The 13,259-nt window shown below is 39.4% G+C and overlaps 1 protein-coding gene across 1 annotated transcript in view; it reads right to left on the reverse strand.

The window, feature by feature from the left end:
* SCAI (suppressor of cancer cell invasion) overlaps positions 1–13,259 on the reverse strand; it is a 137,043-nt gene that overhangs the window by 56,667 nt on the left and 67,117 nt on the right. Inside the window, exon 3 of the mRNA XM_077768492.1 lies at positions 7,799–7,930. Coding sequence (XP_077624618.1) covers positions 7,799–7,930 — 132 coding nt within the window. The remainder of the gene's footprint in view (positions 1–7,798; positions 7,931–13,259) is intronic.

A 13,259-nucleotide genomic window follows, 5' to 3' on the forward strand; every position in this document is an offset into this window, starting at 1 on the left:
AATAAATTTCTGTTGTTTAAGCAACCCAATCTGTGCTATGTTGTTATGACAGTCCTAGCAAACTAATATAGTAAATAATAAAGTATCCTTCAAATCCCCAAATACAGGTGGGTGGGGACAAATCACCAACAGCCAAGACCTGCAGGCTACTGGAATCTGTACTGGAAGAGACAGAAGAAACAAACAGGGCCATCTGATGGACCTGTGAAGAGGGCCCTCAAACAGCCAGTATATATTCACCAGAAAGCACAGTGGATCATTTTGTGAATAGAAGCTAAAAGTGGGAGAAATTCTGCCTAAGCCAATAGCCATATGTGGGTACCGTGTACCTGAAAAGTGGCTCATCTGAACTCAAATGTATGTAAGTATAAAATATTCAGGGGGTACCTGGATGGCTCAGTCGGTTGAGCGTACGACTTCGGCTCAGATCATGAACTCTTTAGGCCTTGCATGAGGCTATCTGCTGTCAGCATGGAGCCTGCTTTGGGTCCTCTGTTCCTCTGCCCCTCCCCAACTTATGTTCTCTCTCTCAGTCTCTCCCTTTCTCAAAAGTAAACATTAAACAAAGTTAATAAGGGGCGCATGGGTGGCTCAGTCGGTTAAGTGTCCAACTTCGGCTCAGGTCATGATCTCATGTTCATGGGTTCAAGCCTCACGTTGGGCTCTGTGCTGACAGCTAGCTCAGAGCCTGGAGCCTGCTTCAGATTCTGTATCTCCCTCTCCCTCTGACCCTCCCCTGCTCACCTTGCCTCTCTCCCTTTCTCAGAAAAAAAAATTTTTTTTAATTTTTTTAAAAAGTTAATGAAATATTCAGTGTACCTCAAAGATGAAGTATGAAAAAAAGAATATAAAAGATCTCAATAATTTTTCTGTATTGATGACATGCTGAAATAAAGTATTTTAGGTATATTAGATCAGACAAATTATTAACATTAATTTCACTTTTTCACATTTTTAAAGATCTGGCTACTAGAAAATTTAAAATCACATTTGTGGTTCATATTAAATTTTTATTAGTCCACGCTTCTCTAGATTATGTGATCAAGATATCCACTGCACTCTGGTGGCAATCTACCTCAAATGCATGTGCAATTCTTTTGAGTGGTAAGCCACAGAAAACGAAAGTATTTATTACAAGCTTGTACAGCTATTTTAAGCATCATCTGTAAAATAACATATACTCTATTTTTTTTTAATTAAAAAAAAATTTTTTTTGTATTTTTGAGAGCCAGAGAGAGAGCATGAGTGGGGGAGGGGAGGAGAAAGAGTGGGGAGGATACAGAATTGGAAGCAGCTCCAGGCTCCAAGCTGTCAGCACAGAGCCCGACACAGGGCTCGAACTTACAAACTGTGAGACCATGACCTGAGCCGAAATCAGTCGCTTAACTGACTGAGCTCCCAGGTGCCCCACATATACTCTACTATTACCAGTGTGCAGAGCTTGCCTCTAGGAAAGTATGATTTCTTTTAGGAAAGAAGAGAAGGAAGAGGGAGGGGCAGAAAAAGAGGGAAGAAAGAGGAAGGAAGGGGTGGGGAGGGGAGGAAAAGGACAAGGGAAGAGACCGTTCATCTCTCAGTTACCCTTTCCTATTTAGGAACCAGGGCATCCCAAAAATAGGCTTTTCAAGGAAGTATTGTGGGGAATTTCTTCTTTAATTTGAAATATTAGAAGCCTATTTATTCAAAACAATTTCTACAGTTATTTTTATTTAAGACCATTATACTTTACACTGGCACACTTCTCGGTCAATGTGTATTATTTATGGCCTCCATGCTTATTTTGGCTATGTGTGTTTGCTCTTCCAGAGTCAAATAATCAGTGATTTGGAGGCCTCTGCTGTCTCAAGGCACCAAAAGTCATTGATATCACTGGTAGGCACAGCTGCGTGTCTCAAATGCATGTCTCAAGATGCTGCCTTATATAATCCCAGCAAGTATTCCACTCTGCTCTGGCAGACTTAGTCTCCATGGTAACTGGAACCCAGCAAGCACTGGGGCCTTTGATCATTTTCCGACAGGATTCAAAGATATTTCTAACATTATTCCCACTTCATTACTACTGTAACTACATGCAAGAGCTATTAAAAGAAAAACACCATTCATTTTATTTCTCACTATTTCTCACTCTCTTAGACTATGTTTTCTTACACAGTCAGTGGAAAGAGCTTATTTGTTATGCACATAACATAAGGAGACATTTTCAGTCAAGAAAAACATTTCGTTGAGATATTCACGTCTAGGGGCACCTGGGTGGCTCAGTCGGCTAAGCATCTGACTTCGGCTCAGGTCATGATCTCGTGGTTTGTGAGTTCGAGTCTCCTATAGGGCTTGCTGCTGTCAAAGCAGAGCCTGCTTCAGATCATCTGCCCTCCTCTCTCTCTCTCTGCCCCTCCCCCACTCATGCTTTCTCTAAAAAAGAAATTAAACATTAAAAAATATTCATGTCTAAGAAAATTAAAAGGCTCTGAGAACTTAGATAAATGACTTAATATAAGGTGGGAAGACACCCCTTCAAGAGCAAAACGGGAATTTATTATATCTAAGTAAGACATTACATAGAAAATCTGAAGTCCTTCATGCACTGAAATGCACTTTTTTTTTGCTCTGCTCATAAGAAGTTAAAAAGTCCAAGTGAGAGGGAACACAGGGGGTTGCTGAGGTGCTAGATGTTCTATTTTTTTTAAATGTTTACTTATTTATGTTGAGAGAGAAATAGAGTGTGAGCAAGTAGGGGAGGGGCAGAGAGAGGGTGGGATGGGTAGAGAGAGACAGAGAGAGAGAGACAGAGAATCTCAAGCAGGCTTTGCATTGTCAGTGCAGAGCCCCATACAGGGCTTGATCCCACGACCTTGAGATCATGACCTGAGCCAAAATCCAGAGCTGGACACTCAAACATTTGAGCCACCCAGGCGTCCTGTATGTTCTATTTCTTTGTCTAAGTACAAGTCACAGGGATGTGCTCCATTTGTAAAAAATACATTTATAATATGTGTACTTTTCTGCAAGTATGTTACACTGCATTGTAAATTTAATAATTAGTTTGTGAACTCAAGAAAAACAGAGAAAGCATGAAGGAAAGCTAGCCAAAAAATAAACACTAACAGTGAGAGGAATGTCGAGAATGAAGGGCCTCATGTTAAAGACCAGGCTATTCCAGCTGGGTCCCCACTTCCCCATTTCCCCAAGTCCCAAAACTGGTCCAGACCACCACCAATACATTTCTTGTCCTCTACAAGCACTATGATCCTGTTTTCTTTTCTTTTCTTTTTTTAAATTTATTTCTGAGAGAGAGAGAGCGCGCGCATGAACAGGGGAGGGTCAGAGAGAGAGGGAGACACAGAATCTCCAGGCTCTGAGCTAGCTCCAGGCTCTGAGCTAGCTGTCAGCAGAGCCCGAAGCAGGGCTCGAACCCACGAACCGTGAGATCATGACCTGAGCCAAAGTCGGACGCTTAACTGACTGAGCCACCCAGGCGCCTCTATGATACTGTTTTCTATTCAGACCAACACAAATACAAGGGGGGGAAACAACCAAAAATTTTTTCTTTTACTTTTTCCCAAAGAAATCCTCTCTATTTCAAAAGAAAAGCACAAAAATTTATCATCCTTTGGAAAGTAGAGAGGTGTTTAATTCGCATAACTCAAAGAGCTTTGTTGGAGAGGGAATGGGAGAGCAGTATGGAGAAGAACGCCACATAGCCCACAATGCACCACCATGGGGAACTCGAATACAACCTACAGAACTGATAAATAGAAGCCTTTTCAACCAAGGTCTAATGCTGAACAAAGCATTTTCATTTAGATTAACAAGCACAGAAAATACACAACCCCATACATACTAGACATTTTGAGAAAATCAGCCCCCAAATATATTTGGTCTTTGGTTAGGGGCCAAAGTGGGCGGTAAAAAAAAACATTCCCCACTAAGAGTTACTATGGTATACAGAACATCAATTTAATACAGAATTTTTTTTTCTTTTTTTTTTTTAATAGTTTATTGTCAAATTAGTTTCCACATAATACAGAATTTTTGATAAATCAAGATCACGAAGAACATATTATTTTTATAATTTGCTTTTTCATTTAATCATATATCATGGTCAACTTTCATTAATTTATCCACCAAATCTTTCTAATAATTCTATACCATTCTGTGTTTGTGTGTGTAAAACAGATGTTCTTAAACAGTGAAAAGAAAGAGGAAGAGTAAACTACAGAACCACACCACAACTAGCGACATCTCCCTCAAACAGCAATCTAAAAGCATTCAGAGAATATATATACTTTACTCACCATATTTATTACAGAAATAATTAAGGCTGTTTAAAATAAAGAGGGCCATGGGCGCACCTGGGTGGCTCAGTTGGTTAAGCATTCAACTCCTGATTTTGGCTCAGGTCATAAGCTCATAGTTCATGGGATAGAGCCTTGCATTGGGCTCTGTGCTGACAATGCAGAGCATGCTTGTGATTCTCTCTCTCTCTCTGTCCTTCCTGTCCTTATGCTTGATCTCTCTCTCAAAATACATAAATATTTTAAAAAAAACATAAAAAAAATTTTTTTTAAAACAAGGTCCTGTGAGGCACCTGGGTGGCTCAGTTGGGTGAGTGCCCAACTTCGGCTCAGGTCATGATCTCGGGGTTCTGAGTTTGAGCCCCATGTCAGGCTCTGTGCTGACAGCCCAGCAGGGAGCCTGATGTGGGGCTTGAACGCAGCTGACAGCTGTGCTGACAGCTCAACCTGCTTCAGATTCTGTGTCTCCCTCTCTCTCTACCCCTCCCCCACTCATGTGCTGTCTCTCTGTCTCAAAAATAAATAAATAAATAAATTTTAAAAAAGAATAAAAAGAGGCCCCTGTACATACACACAACACTGAAAACAAATCCCTGATGAATTTGCTTATCCACTCCTCTAGGCCAAAATTTATCATTATCAGTATTTTCAAAGTTTATTTTATTTTTTAAATATTTGTATTTGGGAGAGTACAAGCAGGGGAGGGGCAGAGAAAGAGGGACAGAGGATCCAAAGTAGGCTCTGCACTGACAGGCTGACAGCAGGGAGCCTGTTGTGGGGCTTGAACCTGCAAACCACAAGATTATGACCTGAGCTGCAGTCGGACGCTCAACCAACTGAACCACCCAGCCACCCCAGTATTCTCAAATTTTAAAATAGCACTTAGGCAAGTACTACTCCACATCTGGAAGGCAATCAACATATTAGTATAGAAAATACTGCTTTCAGGGGAGCTTCGGTGACTCAGTAGGTTAAGTGTCCGACTCTGGATTTCAGCTCAGGTCACTATCTTACAGTTCGTGGGATCAAGCTCTGCACTGGACTCTGTGCTGGCATTGATGGCATGGAGCCTATTTGAGATCTCTCTCTCCTCTCTACCCCTCCCCCGCTTGCACATGCGTGTGTGCTCTCTAAATAAAAATAAAAAAAAGAGCAAGCAAGCAAGCAAGCTGTGGCCACAGTGCCAGGTGTGATATAATGTAGATTAAGAAAAAAATAGTGCTTTCTGGGTAGTAATTTATGATATCTGCAAGTTACACACGTATATTGACAAAACTATTGAGTTAACAAATGAAGAAGGGAAATTTTAAACTGGTGAAATTATGTACTGAATATTTCAGAGAACAAAAGTCAAAAGGATTAATTCTTGAACCCAAAATAGTTTCAAGTGCTGAAAAACTAAACTGAAATAGGTAACACAAGCATATTATAATAAATTTCTGCAATGGTAAATAAACAGGCCTAAAGATTAGATCTCATATAACTTCTCCATGTATTAGGATTTCCTACCAACCCCAAAGATACAATTTTATTCTGCAAGTATTTTAAAACTAAATAAAATCAAAAATTCAAAACTAAATAAAATCAGTGTGATCATTAAAATGAAACTTTAAAAAAAGATCAAAATGAGACACATTTGAGCTATTGAATATATGTGCACAACAAATTTAAATTTAAAATTTGCACAACAATATTTAAGAAGATAAAATAAAGCAATCAGCTCTAGTTAGCAGGTTTTTGGTACGATATACTGTCATCGTGTGGCTTAAAGATGAAGATTTACTTTAAAGTGATTTACAAACTGTAGAGTGCTGTGTGGAGATGTGTCTGTTACTGCTACTGTTGCTGTAGTTACAGAGTGATTTTAGCCAGGTGGAGAGTCTCTAGCAAGAGATTACTTGAGCTTTATGGATTCATTTATGATCCAGAATCAAATTAGGAAAATAATTCCCTTTTAAGAAAGGAAATGCTGCTAAATTCAATATGCTTCTCAAACATACTCAATGCAAACATACTATACTCATTCTTATATTCAAATAAGAATATATAGAGAAGCTAGTAAACTTTGGGTCAAATACGTAATATATATCTAGGGCTTTTTAAAAAAATTTTTTTAATATTTTATTTCTGTCTGAGAGAGAGAGAGGGAGAGAGAGACAGCATGAGCAGGGGAGGGTCAGAGAGAGAGGGAGACACAGAATCCGAAACAGACTCCAGGCCATGAGCTAGCTGTCGGCACAGAGCCCGACCGCGTCTTGAACCCACGAACCATGAGATCATGACCTGAGCCGAAGTTGGACGCTTAACCGAATGAGCCACCCAGGTGTCCCTCTAAGGCTTTTTTTAAAGCAGTATAGCAAAAAATGCTGATATGAAATGATTTCATAAACAGTAAATGAGTAAGAAAATGAATTTCAGAGACATTTTCTGAAAATGATGAAAAAGAGCACAGATGAAAATCAAGAGTAGGTCATTGTACAGGAACTGAGCTGGATATTCTCTCTAAGCATTGCAAGTATAAACAAGGAGGGAGAACAAGGAACAGGAAAGAAAAATATGGAAGAAATGCAATAATCAATTGAAAAAATGTTTTCTTTTTAAAAATTTATTTATTTATTTTGAGGGAGAGAGAGACCAAGGGGAGGGGCAGAGAGAGAGGGAGAAAGAGAGAATCCTAAGCAGGTTCCATGCTATCAGCACAGAGCCTGACATGGGAACTGATCTCACAAACCATAAGATCATGACCTGAGCCGAAACCAACAGTCAGATGGTCAACTGACTGAGCCACCCAGGTGCCCCAGAAAATAATACTTCAAAAAGTTGCAATTAATCTGATTATTACCAGAAGCTGATCTCAAAGATTCTTCTGTAGCAGAAAATAGAAAGCAGCAGAGTATAGAAGTTAAGACACTGGTCTTTGGAATCCTTCATTTAACAAATGTTTATGAAGCATCTGCAATGGGCCAGACCCTGGCTTATGTACTAGAGAAACTGTGACAAACAGGGTCCTACTCTTAGGCACATTTAATTTTATGGAGGAAGACATTATTGGCAAATTAATAAGATCGCTCAAGATAGTGATGAGTTTTATAAAAAACTTAAATGAATATAGGGATAAAGTGAAAGTATGGCATTAGATACAGTGGTCATGAAATATTACATTTGATAATCTTGTGATTATCTTTATAATTGTAAATATTTTCTTAAAAGATACATTAACTTCACACCCCAGTGTGTAAAATCAGATGTAAATCAGGTATGATATGGAGTAATGTATACAAAACCATTTGACAAAACAGTTCTCCTCAACATGAATGAAACAATAGTTTTCCTCTTTCCTATTGTTTTTTTCATCTGAGTATGAAGAATGTCAAAACAGCATGATCATCTCTAACACAGATATTTCTAAAACATTCTATCCATAACTTTCAGAAACTTACCACACACCAGCCATGGGGAAAAACACAGAACTAGAGAGAAGTTTAAGGCATCAAGAGTCCACTAACCTTAATCCATTGAACAATTGCTTAGATTTATCCAGAAGGTAACAAAAATCTGTAACTGTTTTCCTCTCTCCCTGTGGGATATCATCTTCAGCACCTCCAGAAGACATGATTTCTTTAAGAGCAAGTTCAGTTCTGTAAGAAAACATATGTCCACTTACCCAGTAGGTAAAAATAACATGAGGAACATACCTTAATTATATTTTTTGACAGTATTTTTTTCAAGATAGATATAGAATTCTTCTGATTATAGTCAAATCATCAAAATAACCTAAGTGCACGATGGTATGGGAAAACACTCTCATACTGTCAGTAGGAATGCAAATTGGTACACTGTATTGGAAATATTATTTGAATGCCTATTTCGTTGGAGGTACTCCTCCATCTAATTAAAATAAAAAATGTTCATCCTTTTGACCTATTTAGCTATTTGATCCATTCTGTAAATCCATCCTAGAAAATGATCTGAAAATGTAAAACACTTTATCCATAAAGATATTTATTTCAAGTATCATAATACAGTATTTAAAAAGTGGTAACAATCTAAAAGAACCAAAGAGGACCAAATATTATCAAGTGCTTCACAGAACACTAACAACTACACTCTACCCTATCACTAACCTAAATTTAAGATAAGATAATAATATGAAGGCACCTCAGTGTAAAAGGGATATAAAAACTATACACACACATGCATTAAAGCGATCTTTTATTGAATCCAAACTATCTTATGTCCTCAATCATGTTAATCAGCCATTTTAATTTTTTATTTTTCTATTTTGAGAGAGAAAGAAGGAGAGAGAGTGCATGGAAGTGGGGTAGAGGGGCAGAGAGAGAAAGAAAGAATCTTAAGCTGGATCCATGATCCTACAATCCTGAGATCATGACCTGAGCTGAAATCAAGAGAACACTCAACTGACTGAGCCACCCAGGGCCCCCTAATCAGCCATTTTAAAAACAGCAAGTTGCTAGGGGCACCTGAGTGACTTAGTTGGTTAAGCATCTGACTTTGGCTCAGGTCATGATCTCCTGGTTGGTGAGTTCAAGCCCTACAATGGGTGCTCTGCTGTCAGCACAGAGCCTACTTCAGATCCTATGTCCCTCTCTCTCTCTGCCCCTCCCCTGCACTATCTTGCTCTGTCTCAAAAGTAAATAAACATTTTTTAAAAAATCTTTTAAAAAATAAAACATAAAGCTTAGCAAAATAAGTCAGGCAGAAAAGGACAAATATCATATGTTTGCACGTATAGGAGGATTAGGAGGAACTTAACTGAGGACCATGGGGGAGAAGAAGGGGGGAAATGGTGGGGGAAGGGGAGAGAGGCAAACCATGAGAGACTCTTGAATGCTGAGAAACAAACTGACGACTGATGGATGTGGGGGGGAGGGGGGAGATGGGCATGGAGGAGGGCACTTGTGGGGATGAGCACTGGGTGTTATATGGAAACCAATTTGACAATAAACTATTTGTAAAAAAAATAAAACAAAAATAAAACATAAAAACAGCAAGTTGCTCGACATCATGTAAAGTATGAACCTATACTAAACAAAAAAAAAAAATTCATTTGTTTTTACATACACAGAAGTCCCTGGAACAACATAGGGAAATCTGGTCCCAATGTAGGGTGAAAATGCAGACCAGAGCCAGACACCAGAGATGAGAGTTAGGGTGTGGTTCAGTTATTTCGGTAAATATTTTTCTCCCCAACATTCTTTTGAATAGGCAACTGTGGTTACAGGGCAGAAAGATTGTTAGCAAGCCTGAAACCATTGAGGGCTGCAGAGTAACAAGTGGGTGCCGTGGAGCCAATGGGTGGGGATATGCACGGAGGGCACTGGGTGGTCCCTGCATGTTCATGGCTCCCTCTTCCCACCACTGCTTTCTGTACTCAGTGGGGCTAGGAGTTTTTAACAGATGGAAACAGACCTTGAAAAGTGCTGAGCCTTAGGAGTTTCACACTGTACCGACCATGGGTAAGTGCTCTCCCCCACTCCCTCCCAACCTTCATTCTCTAAACCCAGGAGGAGAGGCATAAACTAGACATCAAAGCTGACGGTAGCTTTCTTCACCACACCTCAGATACCTCATGAGCTAAGTGGGCTAATATCCCCAGGACACAGGAGAGAAACAGAAAATAAAAGTTTAAAAATAAACAAACTGGGGCACCTGGCTAGCTCAGTCAGTTGGTAAAGCATGCGACTCTTGATCTCAGGGTTGCAAGTTCAAGCCCCCGCAGGGTGTAGAGATTACTTAAAAATAAAATTGGGACACCTGGGTGGCTCATTCGCTTAAGCATCTGATTTCAGCTCAGGTCATGATCTCACGGTTCATGGGATCGAATCTCATGTCAGACTCTGCGCTGACAGTGTGGAACCTGCTTCGGATTCTGTGTCTCCCTCTCTCTCTCCTCCTCCCCTGCTCACTTGCATGTGTGCCCTCTCTCTCAAAAATAAGCTTAAAGGGGTGCCTGGGTGGCTCAGTCGGTTGAGCATCTCACTTCGGCTCAGGTCATGATCTCACAGTTTGTGGGTTCGAGCCCCACATATGGCTCTGTGCTGACAGCTCAGAGCCTGGAGCCTGTTTCAGATTCTGTGTCTTCCTCTCTCTCTGACCCTCCCCTGCTCATGCTGTCTCTCGCTCAGAAATAAATAAAACATTAAAAATTTTTTTAAAAATAAACTTAAAAATTTATATATAATCTTAAATATTCAAACTTAATAAGGAAGGGTATTAGAAATAAAGCAGGAAGGGGGTGCCTGGGTTGCTCAGCTGATTAAGTGTCAGACTCTTGATCTTGGCTCAGGTCATGATCTCATAGTTCATGAGATCAAGCCCCAGATGGGGCTCTGCACTGACAGTGAGGAGCCTGTTTGGGATTCTCTCTGCCCCTTCCTTGTCCGCACACACATGTGGGATGTTCTTTTATTCTCCTCAGAAAATTTAATTAAAAAAAAAAAAAAGAAAAAAGCTGGAAGAAAACATCATAATGAAGCAAATAAGAATACTGGGCATGAAAAATATAATCACTGAAATAAACTTAATGGATAAATGTATTGAAGAGCAGAAAGAATACAGATGAACAAATTAATACACTAAAATATCAGGCCAAAAGACATCAGGAAAAGGTAAAATACATAAAAGAAAAATCAAGAGATATGGAATAGAGAAATGAAAGTAATCAACATCCACATGACAGTATACATAGAAGGGAAAAAACATGCAGAGATGATGAAAAATATTTTCAGAAAGAAACTTCCATAAGCTTCTCAGATGTAAAGAAAGTATTAGGCCTCAAACCAAAAGGTCTCAAAGAAAAAAAAAAAGATAAAGAAATAACCCCACAGCTAGAAACATTCAAATGAAACAAGAATTCCAGAGAAGCCCTCGCCCCTTTCTGAGCGGTCCAGTTTGACAGCCAGTAGGTGGGGTGTCAGAGCACAGCACGTGTCCACACACAGGGCACAAACTGTGAAGAGACTATCCATGTGCACACAAAGGGCCAGTCTGCATGGGACGTTGGACCCTGAGTGAGGTGAGGAGGGTATTTTCATATGGAACAGTTCAGAGGCTGAAACAGATTTGTCATATATGGGAAGATTCATTGAATAAGAAAATCAACTAAGGACAAGGGGACCCAGAATTCTCTTTATAATAGAAGAGAGATACAAACATGAAAAGAGAAAGGTTAGGATAAACCCTGTGGAAGGTATGGGTGAACTGATGGGTCTTTTAGAATACAGACATTGGGGCACCTGGGTGGCTCAGTAGGTTGAGAGTCCGACTTCGGCTCAGGTCATGATCTCACAGTTAAAGGTTCAAGCCCCATGTTGGTCTCACTGCTGTCGGCACAAAGCCCATTTCAGATCCTCTGTCTCCCCCTCTCTCTCCGCCCTTCTCCTGCTCACACTCTCTCAAAAATAAACATTAAGAAAAAAAGAGTATAGACATAATGTGTGTGGGGTATGTGTGTCTGTGTGTATATACATGAGCATACACACACGCATACTCCCCAGCTCTGTGAATCTATGTATTGAGAGGACCTTGGAGCAATAACACTTCCCAGTGGTAGGAACATACCTAGTCTCCAAATCTTGGCTTCTAATACCATTCTCCAATAAAGGGAACCAGGTATGTGTATATATATCCAAGGGAACCTCTGCATAACATATATATAAAACCACATGGGGGCGCCTGGGTGGCTTAGTCAGTTAAGCGTCCGACTTTCGCTTTGGTCATGATCTCGCGGTTCATGGGTTCGAGCCCCGCATCGGGCTCTGTGCTGACTGCCAGCTCAGAGCCTGGAACCTGTTTCAGAGTCTGTGTCTCCCTCTCTCTCTGACCCTCCCCTGCTCACGCTGTCTCTCTCTCTCCTAGAAATAAATAAAAAATAAAAATAAAAAAAAACACATGGACAGGCCTTGAGTACATTAGGCTAAGTGAGATAAGTCAGAGAGAGAAAGACAAACACTATATAATCTCACTTACAGGTGAAATCTAAATTAAAAAAAAACTCATAGAAAGGGAAAATAGATTGGTGGTTGCTGAGGTGCGGGTGGGGTAGAGAAAATGAGTGAAGGTGGTCAAAGGGTCAAACTTTCAGTTATAAGATAATAAGTTCTGGGGATATATTATATACAGCATCGTGACTATAGTTAACAAGAATGAACTGTATATCTGAAAGATGCTAAGAGTAATTCTTAAAAGTTCTCATTATAAGAAAAGAATATGTGAGGTGATAGACGTTAGCTTACTGTGGTAACCATTTCACAATATATACATACACCTTAAACTACTAAAATGTTATATATTAATGCTACTCAATAAAACTGGAAAAATAAATTAAAATAAAAAAATAAGGGGCACCTGGCTGGCTCAGTCAGTTGCTACTTTTGATCTTGGGGTCTTGAGTTCAAGCCCCACGGTGAGGGTAGAGTTTACTTAAAAAAATAAAAAATAAATAAATAAAATAAAGCATTTAAGAAATGAAGAACATAGGATCCAGCTGAAAAAGCTCCTACTGGCCAAACTGGGGATAATTTCAGCATCAAAACAAATATTGACAATAATGGATTATAACCTATTTAATAAAGTAAGAAACCATGAAGCAATGGTGATATAAATAAATGAATGAATAAATGGAAGTATGGGAGAGTTTCAGAGCACTTCTCCATAAAATACACATAAATTTCAAAACACAAAAGTAACTTCACAGTAGTGAAAACTTACAGACTCTACCTTGATCAAATGATCAAAGTGAATATTAGTAATTTGACTAATCAAAGTCCTGCACCCCTTGATGAGATACAATGAGAAGCAATGTTCTTGCCAATTCAATTAGATGCTGGATTTTGAATCTAATCATGAGGAGACACACAAAACCAATTTGGGAGACTTTCTACAAAATAATCTACCTGTGATCTTCAAAAATGTCAAGGTCAAAAGTGCCAAGAAAATGTCTTTTCC

Source organism: Crocuta crocuta, unplaced genomic scaffold (genome assembly GCF_008692635.1).
Source record: "Crocuta crocuta isolate KB4526 unplaced genomic scaffold, BGI_CrCroc_1.0 scaffold35, whole genome shotgun sequence".
Taxonomy (NCBI): domain Eukaryota; kingdom Metazoa; phylum Chordata; class Mammalia; order Carnivora; family Hyaenidae; genus Crocuta; species Crocuta crocuta.